General features: G+C 48.2%; 8 protein-coding genes across 8 annotated transcripts; 2 read left to right on the top strand and 6 right to left on the bottom strand.

The window, feature by feature from the left end:
- Window positions 1–169: 169 nt before the first annotated feature.
- Window positions 170–2,269, bottom strand: F5Y00DRAFT_255809 (putative MFS transporter; the record flags this gene model as incomplete). The annotated part of the gene is made up of 7 exons (XM_048010329.1): window positions 170–343; window positions 407–466; window positions 545–1,303; window positions 1,387–1,413; window positions 1,481–1,559; window positions 1,634–2,049; window positions 2,129–2,269. 7 exons carry the CDS (start codon window positions 2,267–2,269, stop codon window positions 170–172), a joined length of 1,656 nt encoding a protein of 551 aa, XP_047860697.1.
- An 884-nt stretch (window positions 2,270–3,153) lies between these two features.
- Window positions 3,154–4,913, bottom strand: F5Y00DRAFT_248104 (uncharacterized protein). Its single transcript, XM_048009385.1, has 3 exons — window positions 4,171–4,913; window positions 3,967–4,104; window positions 3,154–3,910 (listed from the first exon to the last, which is right to left on the bottom strand). The coding sequence occupies exons 1-3, from the start codon at window positions 4,530–4,532 to the stop codon at window positions 3,310–3,312; spliced, it is 1,101 nt and encodes a 366-aa protein (XP_047860696.1). The 5' UTR covers window positions 4,533–4,913; the 3' UTR covers window positions 3,154–3,309.
- A 197-nt stretch (window positions 4,914–5,110) lies between these two features.
- Window positions 5,111–8,347, bottom strand: F5Y00DRAFT_248102 (SNF2 family N-terminal domain-containing protein). The gene is made up of 5 exons (XM_048009384.1): window positions 7,280–8,347; window positions 6,312–7,230; window positions 5,839–6,265; window positions 5,463–5,783; window positions 5,111–5,393 (listed from the first exon to the last, which is right to left on the bottom strand). The coding sequence occupies exons 1-5, from the start codon at window positions 8,105–8,107 to the stop codon at window positions 5,288–5,290; spliced, it is 2,601 nt and encodes an 866-aa protein (XP_047860695.1). The 5' UTR covers window positions 8,108–8,347; the 3' UTR covers window positions 5,111–5,287.
- A 365-nt stretch (window positions 8,348–8,712) lies between these two features.
- On the top strand, window positions 8,713–9,778 carry F5Y00DRAFT_248099 (transcription initiation factor IIA gamma chain). The gene is made up of 3 exons (XM_048009383.1): window positions 8,713–8,886; window positions 8,945–9,092; window positions 9,169–9,778. The coding sequence occupies exons 1-3, from the start codon at window positions 8,840–8,842 to the stop codon at window positions 9,322–9,324; spliced, it is 351 nt and encodes a 116-aa protein (XP_047860694.1). The 5' UTR covers window positions 8,713–8,839; the 3' UTR covers window positions 9,325–9,778.
- A 212-nt stretch (window positions 9,779–9,990) lies between these two features.
- On the bottom strand, window positions 9,991–11,693 carry F5Y00DRAFT_248098 (uncharacterized protein). Its single transcript, XM_048009382.1, has 4 exons — window positions 11,035–11,693; window positions 10,741–10,837; window positions 10,642–10,677; window positions 9,991–10,564 (listed from the first exon to the last, which is right to left on the bottom strand). Exons 1-4 carry the CDS (start codon window positions 11,352–11,354, stop codon window positions 10,172–10,174), a joined length of 846 nt encoding a protein of 281 aa, XP_047860693.1. The 5' UTR covers window positions 11,355–11,693; the 3' UTR covers window positions 9,991–10,171.
- Window positions 11,694–11,917: 224 nt separating this feature from the next.
- F5Y00DRAFT_248096 (chloride channel protein) lies at window positions 11,918–14,820 on the bottom strand. Its single transcript, XM_048009381.1, has 4 exons — window positions 14,455–14,820; window positions 14,377–14,392; window positions 13,973–14,313; window positions 11,918–13,920 (listed from the first exon to the last, which is right to left on the bottom strand). Exons 1-4 carry the CDS (start codon window positions 14,629–14,631, stop codon window positions 11,959–11,961), a joined length of 2,496 nt encoding a protein of 831 aa, XP_047860692.1. The 5' UTR covers window positions 14,632–14,820; the 3' UTR covers window positions 11,918–11,958.
- A 268-nt stretch (window positions 14,821–15,088) lies between these two features.
- Window positions 15,089–16,358, top strand: F5Y00DRAFT_248092 (histone-fold-containing protein). The gene is made up of 4 exons (XM_048009380.1): window positions 15,089–15,276; window positions 15,370–15,507; window positions 15,580–15,665; window positions 15,722–16,358. The coding sequence occupies exons 2-4, from the start codon at window positions 15,444–15,446 to the stop codon at window positions 16,175–16,177; spliced, it is 606 nt and encodes a 201-aa protein (XP_047860691.1). The 5' UTR covers window positions 15,089–15,276; window positions 15,370–15,443; the 3' UTR covers window positions 16,178–16,358.
- Window positions 16,359–17,794, bottom strand: F5Y00DRAFT_248091 (L domain-like protein). The gene is made up of 4 exons (XM_048009379.1): window positions 17,388–17,794; window positions 17,265–17,305; window positions 16,931–17,191; window positions 16,359–16,862 (listed from the first exon to the last, which is right to left on the bottom strand). Exons 1-4 carry the CDS (start codon window positions 17,464–17,466, stop codon window positions 16,494–16,496), a joined length of 750 nt encoding a protein of 249 aa, XP_047860690.1. The 5' UTR covers window positions 17,467–17,794; the 3' UTR covers window positions 16,359–16,493.
- Window positions 17,795–18,247: the final 453 nt, after the last annotated feature.

The following is an 18,247-nucleotide window of genomic DNA, read 5'->3' as shown; positions in this document are numbered from 1 at the left end:
ATGCGTATATATCAGCCCTTATTATGATGTCCTTCAAAGCAGCCAATTAACTACCTACCTAAAGTAATACTGACGAACATGAATAAAGAAGATTTATAGCGAGACCGCACTGCGACCTAGGGTATACCTCCTTAGAAAATCACTACCACACCCCCCTTATCTCACTCATCTATAGGGAATGTAACTTGGAGTCCTTAGTCCAGCGGCGAAATTGCTTCCCCCAGGGGATGAAGACAACCAAGCCAAGGATCGAGAAGCCGCATGTAAGGGCCATTAGTAGCAGTACAGGAGGAATGAACCCGGACCGTGTTGCCCAATCATTGAAATAGAAAATCATACCGAACTACGAAATAGTTAGCATCGGACCGGGGTGGAGAGGGGGGAAGATCTAGATATGACGACTTACCCCGAAGGTATTCTTCACGATGGTGGCAGCGATCATAATCTCACCGGGAAGTGCTTTGTACTGTATGTGATGTGACACGTTAGCGATGATAGGTATCCTAGCTCAGCTTGCAAAAAGCAAGGGATATGCACTGCTTACCGAATCGACCGCATATGCGATCGAAATGGCCGGGATCCCCACGACCTGCAGCCCAACAAGCGAGTACCCAACCATAACGATAACCTCCCACGCCCAAGATCGCTGGTACCCCACAGCCGTAACCACCATGCCGACGAGATTGGCGCAGATATACGGCACCAGTGCCGGCAGCCTCATCTCCGCCTCCAACACACCCCCGTTGGCCCTTGCGCGCCTCAGCGCAATCCAATCAGACAACGGACCCGCCGTGACCAAGGCAATAACAGCACCCACCACAAACGCAAAGTTAACATAGCCGATCTGATCGGGCGTGAAGAAATACGGGGGTGCGCCGAACACCTGCGTCTGCGTCAGGTTTAGCGCCAATAGCGAGTTTGCCGCGAAGCTCATAGACAACGACGCCCAGAGCACGATCGGGTAGCAGAAGAGAATCTTGATAGGCGAGATGACGTCCCGTGCTAGAACGGCGCCGAGGCTCTGCCCGTGCTCTTTGTACCCGTGGCCGTAGCGGAGGCGCCTCCGGAGAGGTAGGAGGGAGAACTGCGCGCGTGACGGGCGGCCGGTGGCGCTGTGGTCGGCGGCTGTGAGGGCGAAGGGCTGCACCTGCGCTTCGGAGCTGGAACTGGAGACTATACCGTCGTTGGGCTTGCCTGCAGCAGCATTGGAGATCCCAACCTCCGCGGCAGTAATCGGCGCACGGGGTATAGGGCGGTCGTACTTGGTTTCCGGGTGGGCGAGCAGGAGGAAGATGAGACTTGCCTTATGCTTGTGTCAGATCAAAAACGAGTACCTTAGGTAGCTTTGGGCTCTTCTAAATAGTAAAGGTGAGAAGAGGAACTTACACCTTGTAAGATGGTACAGACCCAGAACTAGTCATATCAGGGGTCAGTCGAAGCTCGAAGTCGTTTTTATAGAAATAGGGGCTGTAGCACTTACAAACCACCTCCATGAGATCTGCGAAGCGATTGCCCCTGAAATAATAGGCCCGATGAAAAGGCCTAGGAAATATGCCCAACTAAATATAAATATAAATCGTAAGCATATTATCGTATACTCATCATCATCATACAAGCATCAAATTTCACTTACAAGTACAGCGCCATACTACTGCCCCTCTGATGCTGAAACAGCATATCCGCCACAACCATCGGCATAATACTCTCATTCGCCGCAGCACCCAATCCCGAAATCACACGTGCGCCCAGGAAACTAGAGTAGCTGGTAACGAGCCCTTGCCAGACGTTGGCAAGAATGCAGATAATGCCGCAAACCAAAACGACCGGACGTCGCCCAAAAACATTAGCGGCGGGCACAATAAGAAAGTTAGCATATCCAAGCGTGATGGCGGCCGCGCCGAACAACATGTTGACTTGGGGAAGAGTCTTATCGAACTCGGCCTCGAAGATGAGCGTCATAGGCGCGATAGCCATCGGCGTCATGATGCTCACGAAAACGAAGACGAACTGGTTGAAGATGATGATGGACTTCCACGTTGGGCTCCAGTTCTATATGTAAGACCGTGTTTGTTAGTAGGGGCTTTGCTTGCTTAAAGCTACGGCATGAATTTGAGGATCGGAAACCTACGAGGGGATCATCTGAGCTCGGCGTCGGCTGAGGAATAAGCACGACCTCGCTGGCACTTGCTTCACCGGCATCCTGGCCCGTAAAGACGACGTCGGTGCCGGGGATAATATCCGGTTTCTCGCTCTGGAGTACGGTTTCCATATTACCCTCGTGCTGATCGTAGCGCATACGAATACTAGACATGAAGACAAAAAGCGACTTTTCTTGAGAAACGTCAGACCGGTAGACGCCTTCACCTGAGAGCAATACGGATGGGACAAGCTATATCTTATCCATTTCCGTCGTCCTCGTTATATCTGCCCTCTCTTACTACTAAAGGATCAGCTCCCACCCATATCTTAAAGTTACGTTCTTAGATATCCACCAAGATCCACGACAAGTCTACTTCATACGGCTGAATCTACCCAAAGGCTGTCCTTCTGGACCCCAACGACATGGGTTAGATCCCAAATTTTGGTTCCCACCGGACATTCCTATACCGGAGAGAAGTGTCTCGATGGCTATAGAAGTTTGTATGTGCCATATGACTCAACGGCAAGCCCATCCATCTAGCACGATCTGGAATTTACTAACGTGAGGATTTCGGTTGGGTGTAGTAATTATTTTGTGTCGAGTAGGAACGGCGGTATAGTGGTGTTGGCGTTGAGGCTCCCGCGCCGGACGTCCGGAATGTGGATTGCTTACGGGGGCGTCGAGCCAATAACCAACCCCGTGTCCCGACGCGGTGGTGAATGGGTGGCTCCAGGCCTATCAAAGTTCCCTCCAACTATAATTTGCATCCTTATAACCTCTTCTGGCCCGTGTCGCGACATGATACCTCGGGTCGATAGGTGTTCAACATTTTGGACATTTCTCATAATACATCTTATTATAAATGGTATTGTGGCGTGAAGATAGCGCCACTCAGCTCAACGCCCAGCATTCTACGGAGGCCAAGGCTTGGCCATGTCTATTATCATATCTCAGGCCAGCTCCAAAGTTTTAGATGCACATTTGACACACACCTGGCGCTAACTACAGCTGGCTTGAGGTTATATCAAAAGGTCCCTACATACTCGTAGGACCATAACCGGGATCTATTCACATCTAGGTATACTCTATTCGTCTCCTTACTGCTGTTTCTAGCCGAAAGCTTCAATTACTTATGCTTATCATCCTTCTATGCTCTCCCCTACCTTCTATTAGTAGTGAAGCTTGCGATTCACTACGTTGATAAGCGGCTTCCCAGTAGCTAGCTTTTCAAGGTTAAGTTCTAGGATGTCCAGCAATCTATCCCAGAGGTGTTCGGTCTTCCAGCTTACGTGCGGAGTGATGAGGATATTAGGGGCCCGCCACAGTGGATGCTCACTGGGTAGGGGCTCTGGATCTGTCACATCTAGCGCAGCCCCCCGAATCTGACCTGTCTCTAGCGCCTTAATGAGCGCATCTTGGTTGATGTGGCCGCCCCTCGCGATATTTGCCACGAAGGTCTTGCTCTTACTAAGGATCTCGAACTGCTCGTCAGATATAATATGTCGCGTCTCTGGTGTTAGCGGTAAGCTAATAACTAGTAGGTCGAGGCCTTGGGCAAGGAATTCGTTGACGTCTTCCTTCCTCGTGCCGTGGAACCACTTGGCTGGTAAAATCCCATCAGGGTCGCCGGTACCCGGCACGCAGTAGCTGTCATCTTTGCGCGACTCGGGGGTAGACCGTTCACTGCGCGTATAAGCATAGACCTCCATGCCCAAGACAGTAGCTAAGCGTGCACATTGCCTGCCGATTGCGCCATATCCTAAGATACCCCTTACAAAGGTTAGTGTTATTATTTGGCATTAGCAGTGTTAACCCAATGAACTCACATTCGCTGTCCAGTTGAATCCTGAATACGGGATGCAAAGGGTGATTCCCAGTTTCCCGCCTTCATGTTCGAAGCGTAGTGTAGGAAGTTATGTTGATGCGAAAGCCAGGCGCCAATGACCCATTCCGCGATCTGCGGCCTTTGCGATGCGTCAGCTCATAGTCAGCTCATAGTTGCTACTATATAACTAGAAGAGCCGACCTACGCGTGAATACCGTTCGAGGTAGAGAACTTGACTTTCTCGTCCTGATATGTAGGATGGCTCGGCCACCTATCCACACCGGCCGAGGTAACCTGGACGAAGCGGACGTTTGGTATCAGCTCGGCCGGAGGCGGCCTAAACGTGGAGAGTATAGTTACGCCGTCCCACAGCTCCGCGGCGATATCTGTAGCTTCTACGACGGAATGGTCGGGGTTTATCGCATTGGCCCACCGCACTTGAAGGCCTTTGAAGCGACTGGTAATGTGTTCTATCCATTCCTTTCTCTCTGCAAAAGGGAAGAAGACCAAAAGGACGTCGTTGCTTAGGGCCCCATCGCCTACGCCCGCTTCTTCGACCGTAGACATAGCTGCTGATATCGCAAGGTCCGAACTTTTCGAAGCTAGGATATGATGACTTTTCAACTTGGAAGTGAGGTGGTCTATTGCTTAATTGATCATAATTTTAATCGTACTTAAGGTATAATGATTAGGGTAAGTAATAAGCTTATACTCAATTCAAATAGTTTAACCCTTTTTTATTAGGTGACAACCGAACGTCTATCGTGACAAAGATAATTCGGATGATGTAGAGTTTGTAAGAGTCTTAGAATTGATGGTGACTTTGGGTTTCAAAGTTTATTGTTCAATTAGATCCATTAACAATGTAACCGAGGGGAGTCTTCGCCAACTATTTAGGCAATCTCGAACGTCTCGCAGCATGTGCCTGCCTTTAAAGACGTTGTTTGCGTTATACCTACCGTAAGATACAAAGTTAACTTGCCCCACTAGTAGCAAACGAAGCAGATAAACTAGAGCGTCATTGCTGATTAGCATTGCGCAATTTCGGTAAGCCCGGTAAGTGCGATCCAACATAGGAAGTTTAACTTATAGGTGAACCGCGACCTTACTAAAAAGTCTTAGGACGTAAATGGAACTGATATAGGCGAGTTTCCAGGATTTAACATTGTTAATTACTTATCATAAAGATGAAATAGTTTCAATATGCTAAATGTTGTACATGGGAGCATAAAATTCATTAAGTTACCTGACCCAATCCGCCTGGCCGATATAAGTAACGCCGATGCTTGTTGATACAGTTCAAATCCAGATATGGAATACATCTACTCTCCTCTCATTTGAGTAATACCATCCGCGGCAGTTTCGACGACTTGGAAACCGGCGGCATTACCAGCGCCTCTAGCGGCGCGGTCAAAGGCCTCATCACTTCTAAAGAAGGGGTCAGCAAGAATGTAATTTTAACCTCATATACGAGGCGCCAAGGGTGGGTAGACATACCTATCACAGAGGGTGTCGATATCCTCGTCACTTAAAATCCTGTCACCACCTGAATGCTGGTACACTTCACCATCCTTCAACAACAAGGCTAGAAGCGTCTCCTTATCCAGAGTCTCGGCATTATCAAGCTTTTGGCCCATTGTCTTAAATCCTCCCTTTTTGATTACGAGCTTCTCTAGCCTGCGCTTTGCGTCTGCGCTAAGGAGGAGCTCTTCCTCAACAGTTCCCTTTGTGGCAAGTCGGTAAACGACGACTGGGCGTGTTTGGCCAATTCGGTGGCAGCGATCCTGTGCCTGTAAATCTTGCTGCGGGTTCCAATCACTAATTTACGTTAACTGGCTGGCCCCTCGTATAGGCCAAAAAAAGGCGAGCTTACCTATCGAATAGTATCACGGTATCTGCGCTCGCAAGGTTGATACCCTGACCACCCGCTCTGGTCGACAATAAGAATATCCTAAAGTCGGGGTTCTCGTTGAACTCTTTAATCTGCTGTCTTCTATCTTCTTGGGAGACACCTCCATCGATGCGACAGACATTCCACCCACGCAATTCAGCGCAATAATCATGAAGTATGTCCAACTGCGTCTTGAACTGCGAAAAGATGAGGACCTTGTGTCCACGTTTAAACAATTCTGGAAGTAATCTATCCAGGAGAAGCATCTTTCCAGAAGCTGTCACGATGCTCTCGTCGACTGGGATATTATCGCCATATGTCCATGGGCTGTAGAAGTTGTGAGGGCTATTGCACACAAGTCTTAGCTGCATCAAGGGATTGCCAAGTTTTTTATCGGCGATTTGAAGCTCTATGGTATGTTAGACTAGTCGTATAGCCTGGGATTCTAAACTTACTAGCAAGGTCGAGCGTGGCTGCACGCTCAATTTCTTCTTCATCCCGCATGTCTTCATCAGACTCATCATCTTTGGCGGCAAGTTCAGCTGCCAGTTTTGCTTCGAATGCATCATCATCCAATTTGTCCTCATCAGAGTCATCTGCTGTCTTATACGAAGGACGACCTCTGCGTGGTCGTCCTCGAACGCTGCTAGCTGGAGTGGATTGTCGGCTCGATTTACTGCTCTTTGGGGATGAGGCTTCGCTAGTAGGCGCGACTTTCCGCTTGCTGGTCCCTTCAGCTTGAGGAGCAGGTGAGCTATTCTTGGACATTGCCTTCAATGTCGCCCCTCCTTTCTTACCCATCATCATGGCAAACGCATTGCTTGCGGATGGAGATGGCGCCTGACTTACTCGGGCACTGCTCGTACGGGACGATTGACGACTCGACCTTCCAGTACTGGCCGATGTGTTACGGGTCTCCGTCAACTGTTCGACCACTTTATTCTCCAAATAAGCTCTTGTGTCGGTCTTCCTATCGCCGATCACATTATATAGATCCGTCTGCTCTTTGGTCATTGGTGCAAACAGTACGTATTCTCGCTTCTTTGGTAAGTAGTTGGCTACATCTGCCTTAATTCGGCGAAGGAGTAGAGGCTGTAGAACTTTGTGTATTTTGGAAACGAGGTCTTGGTTTTTCTTATCTTCAATGAACTGCGTAGTACCCTCTTCGTCTTGCAGATCACTAAAATCAAACCATACTTCGAATGCTTCCCAATCGAGGAACGTTTCTGGCATCAAGAAGTGAAGGAGTGACCACAATTCTTTGAGATTATTCTGCAAAGGTGTACCAGTGATGAGAAGCCGAGTAGCTGACTTGAACTGCTGTAGCTCTCTAAAAAGCTTAGCGTCGGAATTTTTCATGCGATGTCCTTCATCCTACAATATGTCAATGACCAGAAACTTAATCAAAAACAGATATACTCACAACGACGATGAAGGCCCAGTCAATCTTGGAGAGGCTTGCGCGGTCTCTAAGGACCATTTCGTAACTGGTACAAACCACAGGGAATCGCTGGGTTGGACGACCCTTCTGATAATTTTTCATAATCTTATCACGAAAGATCTGCTGCCGTTCTTGGGGAGTACCATGATATAATACGAACGGTATCGTAGGAGTCCACTTGCGAAACTCGTCCTGCCAGTTTGATAATGTACTCAATGGAGCGATGATCAGATGTGGTCCGAAATAGTTCTCCTGTTCTCTGAGTAAGGCAACAAGAGAAATGACTTGGATCGTTTTTCCTAAACCCATCTCATCTGCCAATATGCCACTGAGGCCTTGTAAACATATCTCGTACATCCACGTGAGACCTTCAAGCTGGTAATCGCGCATAGTTCCACCACTCATGATTTTCGGTTGCTGTTTTAACTGTAAGCCAGCATCGGCCAATGCCTGGTTGTCGAAGTCGCGGCCGACACGACCGAGAGCTTTCGTCTTCTGCGTTAAAATGTCGCTAAAAACTTTACTTTTGCGGAGGAGTTCGTCGAGTTCCTTAGCCTTGCGAGCCCTCTCCTGGGGAGATAGCTGAACTTTGCGCTTCCTCCGAGCAGCGAGTCGCTTTGCCTCTGCTCTAGTATTCTCGGCTCTGGCCTTCTTCTCCTCGGTGAGCATTTGCTGCTCAGTGAAAGTTGAAGTGAGGCCCATTTTAAGACTGTCTAGGTCATCGGCCAGGGGTGGCGACGAAGGAACACTAGTGGGTAGGCGAGAGGAAGAGCGGATAGAATCGACGTCTGAAGACGAAGTAGACGCCATTCCAAAGGAAATAATAAGGGAGGAAATAAGAAGATTCTAGGTAGGTAATTAGGTACCGTAGGTAGAGGATTATAAGTGACGATTACAAGCTAATAGATTAATTACGAAGGAGTGAATTGGAGTAGGTAGATCGGAGACTAAAGCATCACAAAAAAGCAAAACTAAACAGGTACCAGAGGAGGAATGATGATTTCACAAAATTACAATTACCAATTTACTTTTAACCCCGGTGTTAGTAGATCACTAGGTTAGCGCGTCGAAGAGCGCTGAGAGACGACGCGAGCGGGTTGCGCTATCACGCGTTAAGTGGTTGTGTGGACCTGCCCGGAAACGTCCCTGCAAGATGTACGTAACAGACAGGGATATGAATCTGCGACTGCTGTTAGGGCGTGTGAGCCTTTTGGCTACTGTGAGGGAATCTCTAGCAGGTGTCATGCACCGCCACGAAGTCAATTGCGATCCGTTACATAGGTACATAGAGGTACCTACCTAAACCTCTAGTGCACAGCCATAATCGGTACCCCGGCCAATCTATCCCCGCTAATGCTAGGTACGACATCCTTGACTAATCTCAATTGCCATTCCATTTGTCGCAATCCTACCGCTTTCAACAACAACCGCCATCCACGATCATCTCCCGATTTGATCCCTCACGCAGTCGCGCCGGCCTACCGTCCCGATAATTACAATATCATACTATATACGTTCCATCTACCGGTAATAACTATCAAGATGGCTACTACCGGCCAGAACTTCTATGAATTATACCGGCGGAGCAGGTATAGCGTCATCTTCAACCCACACCGTTTAGGTCTCCGTTGACAATCTGTATTGCAGCGTCGGGACCGCGTTAACGGATACCCTCGATGATCTCATCACGGAGCACCGAATAGATCCTCAACTTGCCATGAAGATTCTCGCCAACTTCGACCGCGCTATTACCGAGGTCCTACAGGACAAGGTCAAGGCTCGCTTGAGCTTCAAGGTAAATACTGATATTCCGGTGCTATCGCACATGATGGAGCTGGGCGTTAATCATCCGGCTTTGCGCGGCCGTATAGGGGAGTTTGGATACCTACCGATTTTGCGACGAAGTCTGGACTTTCCAGCTCAAGAATGTCACATTCAAGATGGAGAATGGTGGACAAGTGGTCTCAGCGGACAAAGTCAAAATAGTATCCTGCACCGCGAAGCCTACTGGTAGCAATAACGCGTAGACGGCAACCCACGTGTCTCTGAATAGTTCTTGGTTTCGGCGACGGAAGGTGGTCCAAGATGGTACCCGAAGCATCCCTCTATGCACTGTTTTGGAGCTCGCGATCTCTTTTTCGTGCGTCACGGTAGAACGAGCCAAGGATTGCCGCCGTTTCCCGCCCTCTGCGATAAAAGCCGAAGCTAGCAATCTTCGAACGAATATTCATTGACGGTTAGTCTCGAAAAAATGATAAGTTTAGTAGGGGACTATAATGCGGCAGTAGGGCGTGGAGTTTTTGTAGAATTATGCCTTTTTAAGACGGCCACGGGTTTATTAGCATATGACGGCGTAACGCGTATACGGCGGGTTTCACGGCGTTTTATGGGAAAAGGCATACTAAATTGTGCAACTTGCATTACAATTCGGACTAGGTATTAGCATGCGTTTAATAGAGAATATTAAGCCCATCTACTAAACTTGCCTTAATATCTGTTGTTGGTTAACTAGGAGGTAGTTAGTGGTTTTGGGTAAACTAAGGTTATAACCTTGATAGTATCGTAGCATAGTTATAACTCTTGTCCAAGCGTCTTAAGCCATATTTCCCAAGAGATACCTATCCAATCCTTGCCATACAAATGAAATTTCATATATCTGCCGTAGTGTTTTATGTCAAACTGCCAACAAGGAATTAAAGGCTTTAAGGTGGACTTCAAATCTATTTCTATCCATTTATCTGGACATATATTCGATATATATAGGTGGTAGTCATAGGCATCAGTCTTCTCCGAGCTCGTTAAAGAGCAAATGTATACCTACCTACTCTCTATATCTCCCGATAAATCTGTCGCTTATCCTAAGCGTACGCCGATTCAATTTAAATCTCCCAAGAGGGCAACGTCCTCATCCTCATCGTCCTTCTCTACAGGTAGGATGCCCTCGACCTGCGGGGCTACGCCGGTCCCGCGGCCCAACTCGGCTGCCGATTCGGCGTCGTGATCGTCGTTAATGTTTTCTTCATCATGATATCCACCCTCATCTAAGGTAGCTGCCGTCTCGCTGCCTTCTTCCTGCTTGCCTCTACCGATGATGACGTTCCCGGCGACAAGTAATGCGGCGCCGGCCCACCAGAGTGGTGGCAACGACTCGGAGAAGATAACTAGCCCGAGCAAAGCCGTGATGACGAAGTTGGCAGACGTGTTCATGATGGAAACTTGTGTTGTTGAGTTTCCTTTTGCGAGGGCTTGTGTGAAAAGGGTCCACATCTAGGAGTTTTATGTTAGATAGGTAGTTATAATGACTTCTAATACGGGTTAATTAGTGAGATGTGAACTCAACATACCACTCCATTGAAGGCTAAATTAAGACCGAAGAAACTCTGTAGAAAGATGGTGTTAGCAACCAGTATACTTATCTCGAGTATAAGTCAAAAGAGACTTACAGCTCGCACAATAACCTCGACAACTCGTTCCAGGTCTGTCAACCCAAAGAGTCCCGAGATTCCCCGGGCTATATGAGTAGAAAGTTCATTTGTAGTCCTATTCGTCAAGTGATCTTACATTAGCATCAAGCTGAACTTGGTTTCATAATATGTTGCTTATTTTTATTTTTTTATTTTTCAAGAGATTGGATTTTAAAATTTCATAAACCGAAAGGTCGCCTTTTCAGAAAGACGACTAAGTTGGGATGAAAGAGATATGAAAGAGAATAGTTAAAGAATATAAGATAAACTCACAATTTGGCAAAAACACCGTTAAAAGCAGCGCAAGCACCACTAGCAACAGCAAATACAATCCACCGATTCCTAACCGTCCAGGAAGCCATAGCGGCAGAATCTCCGGCAGCGTAGCCGTCGTCGTCGTCGTCGTCTTCCGAAGATGCCGGACCGTCGCCGCTACGGGGTATATTTGTCCGTCTCTTCTCGGCAGCAGCAGCTACGGCAGATTTCCTCGCTCGGACGGAGGCGGAAGTAATTGAGGAGGAAGAATTAGTAGTCGCAGTCGCGGTCGCGGTCGCGGTCGCAGTCGCAGACTGGGGTTTCCCGGGTCGGGGCATTGTGGATAGCCTAAGGTTACTAAGAAGTCCGGATACGTCGGTACGGGGCTGCGAATGAGGTGTGTTACGTAGCCAGTTACAAAGATAGCAACGCAGGAATAAGTGCGCCTGACTGACTACTGGGACCAATGGAATGGCAGAATGGCACACGGGTTTTGGTGCTGTGCCGAGAATGTCTCAACATCCAATTCAGGTATTTCTTATCACCGAATTATATTCCGGACGCGTGGCTTTTTTAAGGCTTGGTTGTTTGACTTGAAATAATAGGTAGTTACGTCAACACTATTCGAGAAGACAAGTCGTATCGTGGGTCCTTTTAAAACAGGTCGGTAAGCTACGTGCATATGCGGATATCCATCTCGGATTCGTGCATTTCAAGTTCGGCATTTAATCGCGTTCCTGCAGCGGAAAACAATAATTAGCCCCGCTATTCGTTCCCAGCTAATTAATATCCATTATTCCGTACATATGTAGAACTTGCCTCGTTGCAGATCACGGGATTTCGTATATACTAAATCTATATATTCTCTGAGCATTTTCACAAGTATAGAATATCAATTTGGTAAACAGGCAATTAGTTCGTGTATATTTCGAGTTATCAAATCTATCTATTTTCTAATTCAACCCCGTCATCAACACCTACATCCTCATCGCCGTCCATGATCTGCCCGCCTGCTCTCTCGTTCGCCGCGCTCCCGAGCCGTATACGGCCACCGGTTGCGCTCGCGACTTTTACCGAGACCCATCCGCCAACTCTATTCATAACACCCCAGAGCTTCTCGTAGACCTCCAAGATTTCATGATCGTCACGGGGGTTCTCGGCTGCCTCCGCCTTGAACTGATATCTCAAGCAGTCCTTTGCCGTGACCAGACCTGACAGGCGCCCGTGGTGCTCTATTAAGATCACGCGCGGTCCAATCTTGCGGAATAGTTCCATCACTGTCTCTAGCGGTAGCCGTGGGTGCACCGTAACTGGCGTCGCATCTACGTACCGACTGAAGTCGAGAGATGCCGATGACGCACTATAATCCGTGCCGCTGATGGTTACGGTGGGGGTGATTGGCGTTACCGTACTGATCGCTGGAGGCGAGAAGGTGCATTTAGCCTCGGGGCTGATCGGAATCGCTCGCTCGCGACGTATACGGTCAACCGCATAACGTAGCTCCGTACGACCAATATATCCGACAAGAATCTTCTTTGTCAGATCCTCAACGACAGGGAAACCTTGATACTTCGGTTGCTTTAGGACATCCTCAACAGCTTTTAGCGTCATTCCATGGACAGGTATGACTATCACATCGTTGGTCATCGCTGCTGATACTGGAACGCCAAAGTTGTGTTCTTCCTTGTTATCCAAAAATGGGAAGCCGCTAAACCAAATCATCCGGTCAGCAATCCCACCTTTGCCGAACAGGTCTGATACCATTTTCGTAACACCGACGACAATCATGGTAGGTAAGATATATGTCAAGGCTCCAGTGAGTTCGAACATAATAACCACAACCGACACGGTGATATGCATTATGCCACTGAGTGCAGCAGCAGCCCCGAGAAAAGCATAAGTCCCGGGAGTAATGCAAGGCTCGTCCGGCTGACAAGCAGCAAAAAAGGCGCTATCCGGATGAGCATCGTGGATAGCCTGCATAATAATCCCAACAGTCCGGCCGAAGGTTGCCCCTACCGCCATAGACGGCACAAATATACCGGCGGGTACTTTGCAACCGTACGAGATAATGATTAGGAATATTCGAACTGCTGTTGCAATGGCCAGTGATAAGATATTGGCCCATCGCTTATCATGCTCACAGAGTCCATGGTAGTCTTCGGTGCCTTCGCACTCCAGAAATAGAATTTCCATGCTCTCCGTCATATCAATTCGGAGAAACGCATTGGGATAGCATATGATAGCTGTTCCTGCAGCTAGCAGCGTAGCTTCAAGAATTGCCCACTTCGTAAGATACTTCTTTCGGAACGCTTGAGCACGTAAATTCCACTTAATCACGAACGCACCGTAGAGACCTCCAAATATTCCAATGAAGATGTAGGGTACCGTTTCGAAGAAGTGCCACGACCGGTCATATTTGACCTGGAACATGACGAGCTGGCCAGTCCTAAAGGGGTTCATCGCTGCTAAGACTGCTGTTGCGACGAGCGCACAGAAGTAGCTCCTCCACATAGTCTTAAGGGGGAAATAGTTGGACATTTCCTCTAAGGAGAATAAAACGCCACCGATAGGGCTGCCGAACGCGACTCCGACTCCTGCAGCTGCACAAGCACTAAGTATCTCCCGTGTCTTGGATGCGTTCCGCTTATACTTATCAAACATCCTCGAAATGACATTGCCCGTGCATACTGCATAGTGCACACTAGGACCTTCCTTACCGACCGAAAGGCCAGAAGAGATGGCCAAAGGTAGAGCGACAGATTTGATGACTAAAGTTCGGAGACCTAGGAATCCTTTCATAACAAACCCGGCAATGATGCACTTGATTTCGGAAATGCCCGACCCAGCAGCATAAGGTGCGAATGACTTGACAAGGGTAGCCGAGGTGAAGGCAAAGGCAGTCTAAAGAGTTTAGTTGTAAGGTTATGAAGCAGTTAAGAGGAATAGAACTTACTCCAAACGTAATATATATAAGATAATTGACAGGTTCGAATCCCGTCCAGCGATGCCAGTGATCACATCCGTTGTCCTCACCCCAGCAGCAGAAATTCTCGTTGAGATAGAAGGCCGTCGTGCAGTAACCTATTTTGATATCGGCCAGCCATTCGGTTATTATATTCAAAAGGGCGGCGTTGAGCCCAATAGCAGCACCTATTAGGGTCACGACGATCCAGCCCTGGGCAGCATCATAAGACTCCCATAATCTATACCTCCACGACACTCTGCCATTGCCGGGATTCTGTCTGCGGCGCGCTTTCCGGCGTAATCTTTCTTGGGCTGCATCCTGTACCCAGTCTATGTTTTTGTCTTAATATCTCCTCACTACGAAATTGGATCGGGTCTCGTTGGCGCGCATACCTATGGTAGTAAAGTCCTAGGCATTACATTAGCGAAAGGGGCGCAACTAGCATCGCAGGACGGCGCCGGAGAGCGCACCTCATATCTCTTGATCTCCGCTATTTCTTCGTCGATCTGATGCTCCACTGGCGCATTGCTTCCCAGCCCCTCTCCTTGCTCGACAGTCGATACGGCGAAGGATAACCTGGAACTAACAGACGGTCGGCGGGATAGCTGGGAGCGCGATGCGGAGAAAGAGGTGGTACGGGAAGACATGAAGGGCCGCGACCATTCTCAACTATTCATTTGCGGGGTTACTGGTTACTATATACTAGCAGACTAGATAATTCGATTGCGACATGCGCAGTTTAGATAGGTAAGTATAGGTAAAGATTGGATTACCTATGCGGCCAAGGCTGAATGCTGATCTTGAGTTGGAATATGTACAAGTAATGGTTGTACAAGTAATGGTTAGAGCTGATTGCTCATACGTAATTGGCCTGAGGCTATGTTAGGTACCTAATATTGGAAGCAAGGGTCCTGTGTTTTAGTGGTTATTCAAGCTTTCCCAGCCTTGGCTATGGGGGCTATGGGGGTACCAAGTGTCCTACCATGTGTAACCTGCACGGTATGAGGTGCCCCATTCACATGTCATGTAAGAGAAACAGCCACTGAAGTTAGTACATTCTTGTCCTTGTCATAGGTACTTTCTGCACAGTATCAATACAGTTTTTTCAAGTTTAATGGAATCGCGTCTCCGCAGCCTTTCACGCGTTTACGTACATGCAACGAAATGCAACAAAATGCTTCGGAATACAAGCATTTTAATCGTATCTTATATAAAGAAGCTCGGAAAGCTACAACGATTATTAAATATCGGTCGATAGGAATAATTACTATTTGAACATCTTCCAACTGGAGGTAAGTTCAGCTTCCATAAGACGGGACTCGAAATATAAAATCGCAGTATTCCTTTATTACATCCCCAATCTCCGTTACTAACATAACTCATAGTTCCTACGTCTCCAAACACCCTTTAGGAGCTCGGCCTATTCGTATTTCTACCATCCAAGAGGAATCGTGTCGCAATGCCTTATAACACAACGGCAATTCCGCCTCGCAAGGAGGTTACAGGCCAAACTCAGCTGCCCTGTGAGCTCACCTTTTGCATTTTTTTATTCTTCATATACCTACCATATCCTTCCTAACCATTCAACGTTACAGTATCACGAGTGAAGAAGATCATAGCACAGGACCAGGACATTAACATATGTTCCAACAACGCCGCATTCGTCATCACCCTTGCAACCGTGAGCATAACCCCTTCATCTTTCTCAACCCAACCCCCTACTAAACCCCCACCCAGGAGATGTTCATCCAATACCTCGCCAACGAAAGCTACAACATGGCCAAAGTCGGCAAGCCCCGCCGCAACATCCAGTACAAGGATCTAGCCGCAGCAGTCTCGCACCGCGACAACCTCGAGTTCCTCGAGGACGTGATCCCCAAGACAGCCCCGTACAAGCAGATCAAAGCGCAAGCAGCCGCGACGCGCAACCAGCTCAGCAGCGGCACGCCCGGCATCGAACGGGCGGGCGATAAGCAGCGCGAGGCACCGGCGACGAATGGAGGGGGTTCGGCGAAGAAGCACAGACCTAGCACCAGTCGTTCGAGCTTAAATGGAGGCAGCTTCGTGGGCGCTAGTGGTGCTCGCATAATGAGCGATGACGACGGTGCGGAGATGGACCCGGCAGATCAATTGCATCATGAGATGCGACAGGCGAATCAGGAAGGGGATGAGGATGTCCATATGAGTGGATAGGGGCTATATCTCTAGTTTCGAGGTTGATGATGAGTTACTAAATATAAGTCTGGCGGAATGCTCTAATTCTACTTACGCAAGGCTGAATTTAGTTGTGGCAGGATAGAGCACATTGTGTGAATTATTCCCGGGTGGTTAGTTCGTGGCGTGTCAGTCACCATGAATCGATTTACTTGCTTGCGTCCGCTGGCGAAAGAATTGCATTATTGCCTATTCCATGGGTATACCCGACTTTTCATTTTGTGACCATGAACTATACGCCAAATTACCACCTCCTCGCTCTAATTTGCACCCTCAAATAAGGTAGGGAAGTATCTCACTCCTCCATCTCGTCGTTCAAATGCACACCAGCCGGAATCCTGCCCTCTCGCAGCATAGCCTCGAGCCTTGTAATCTCGTCCAGGCTCGTAGCTTTTTTGATCATGTCCTGCAGGCGCTGCTTCTCCTTCTCCGTAAGCTTGATGCGCGACATGCGCGTCGGTAAGGCCCCGGAGGGAGCACCGTTAGCAGAAAGCGCCGAGTCGAACGTCTTGGACTTGACGCCCATGATCTTGGAGGCCAAGTCAGTGGGCTCCTCCGCGGTGCCGAATAGGGTCGCGGCTTGTTTTCGCTCTGCGTCCTTCACCTTCTCGAAGTCGAGGAATCGGACCGTCGGGCAGCGCCATAGGACCCAGTAACGGTAGTGCTGTGGTTCGGCAGAGCATATTAGTCTATGCTTATGATCATTATTTACTTGGGTGTTATTCAGCCTACCTCCTTCTTCGTGACGGGGTTATCTCGTAGTACTAAGTGTGTCAACCTTGGGAAAGATCCAAGCGGGTCTAGGTCCGCCAGTTCGTTTAGGTTGTTTGACTCTAGTTGCAGGGTCGTGAGGTTCGGGATCGAGTTCACGAGGGTGGGTTGTATGGATGAGATGCGGTTTCGCTGTAGGAGAAGGGAACGTATGCGCGGAGATAGGGGGAAGTTCCCCAACACCTGGATATCATTGTCGACGAAATCTATGCAATCTTGCGGCTAAGTATCATGCACGCATTAGTAATTGTGTCTTTCAATAAGAGAAGAGTAAACAAAAGGACAGCTCGCTTACACCTGCAACGCCCAGATTCTCGATGGTGGGGATACGATGTCCTGTTCACAGCCGGCAAGGGCATCGCTATCAATTCTGCTCTTGTAGATCAAAAAGTGTAGTATCTGTTCTTTTCCGACGTACCTCGTAGCTCGAGCTCACGCTCTTTCAACGCGTTAAGCCAGGAGGGGGAGTTCTGAAGGAGCTCGACCGTGAGCCTCATGTTGGGCGAGGGTCTGCGAGAAGTTTACCGTTTCAATTTATACCTTAAATATGTTGCCTTCGTGATTTTGACTAGGAGTTAGTTCGGATGATAGGAATTGTCAGGCTCTCGTGTTTAGCTGAATTGTTGTCGCGTGCTTGTGGTGCTTCCAGCTGTCTAACATCGAACAAGACAAGGCTGAACAAATAAAAAATCGGAATGCCAATGGACGGAAGCTTAAACCAAGCTGCCAGCCCACCACACCAGCCTCAAATTATGGGGTGCGGGGTGGAATGTATAATACCCTAGGAGGTACGTACCTGTATGTACCTAGGTACCCTATCAAAACTGATGGCTGCACTTCGTCGACCAACCCAAAGATCGGACTCTTCTTCTTTATAGAAAACCTTAGCCTTTAGGTACCTCTTAACCAATATCTTTTTTTGCTATGATTATTCAAATGAATTCATCCCATTATTGGATCCCTAATTTCTCCATCTGCTCCCGTTCATATGTCCCATTTTGCTCAATTATCTTATCCCATACCGATGAATCAGATAATGTCAGAATTAATCCCACCGGTTCATTTTCCTGACTTTCTTTTTCCTCCTTCCTTGCCACATACTCGGTGTAGTGTACGGAAGTCGCCTTCAAAAGTTTTGTCCATAGGTCAGCCCTTGTCAGCTTAGCAAAGCTTGGCAACAACTGTCGGCCGCAATAATGAATGTATTCCTAAACATGCCATATTTTCATTTACTTATTATATTTTAGATAAAAGGGCTATTACAGCACAACCTATACC

This window comes from Daldinia vernicosa, assembly GCF_022497035.1.
Source record: "Daldinia vernicosa strain CBS 139.73 unplaced genomic scaffold F5Y00scaffold_68, whole genome shotgun sequence".
Classification (NCBI taxonomy): domain Eukaryota; kingdom Fungi; phylum Ascomycota; class Sordariomycetes; order Xylariales; family Hypoxylaceae; genus Daldinia; species Daldinia vernicosa.
The sequence above is the reverse complement of the archived record's forward strand: the minus strand, read 5'-3'. Positions and strand labels throughout refer to the sequence as shown.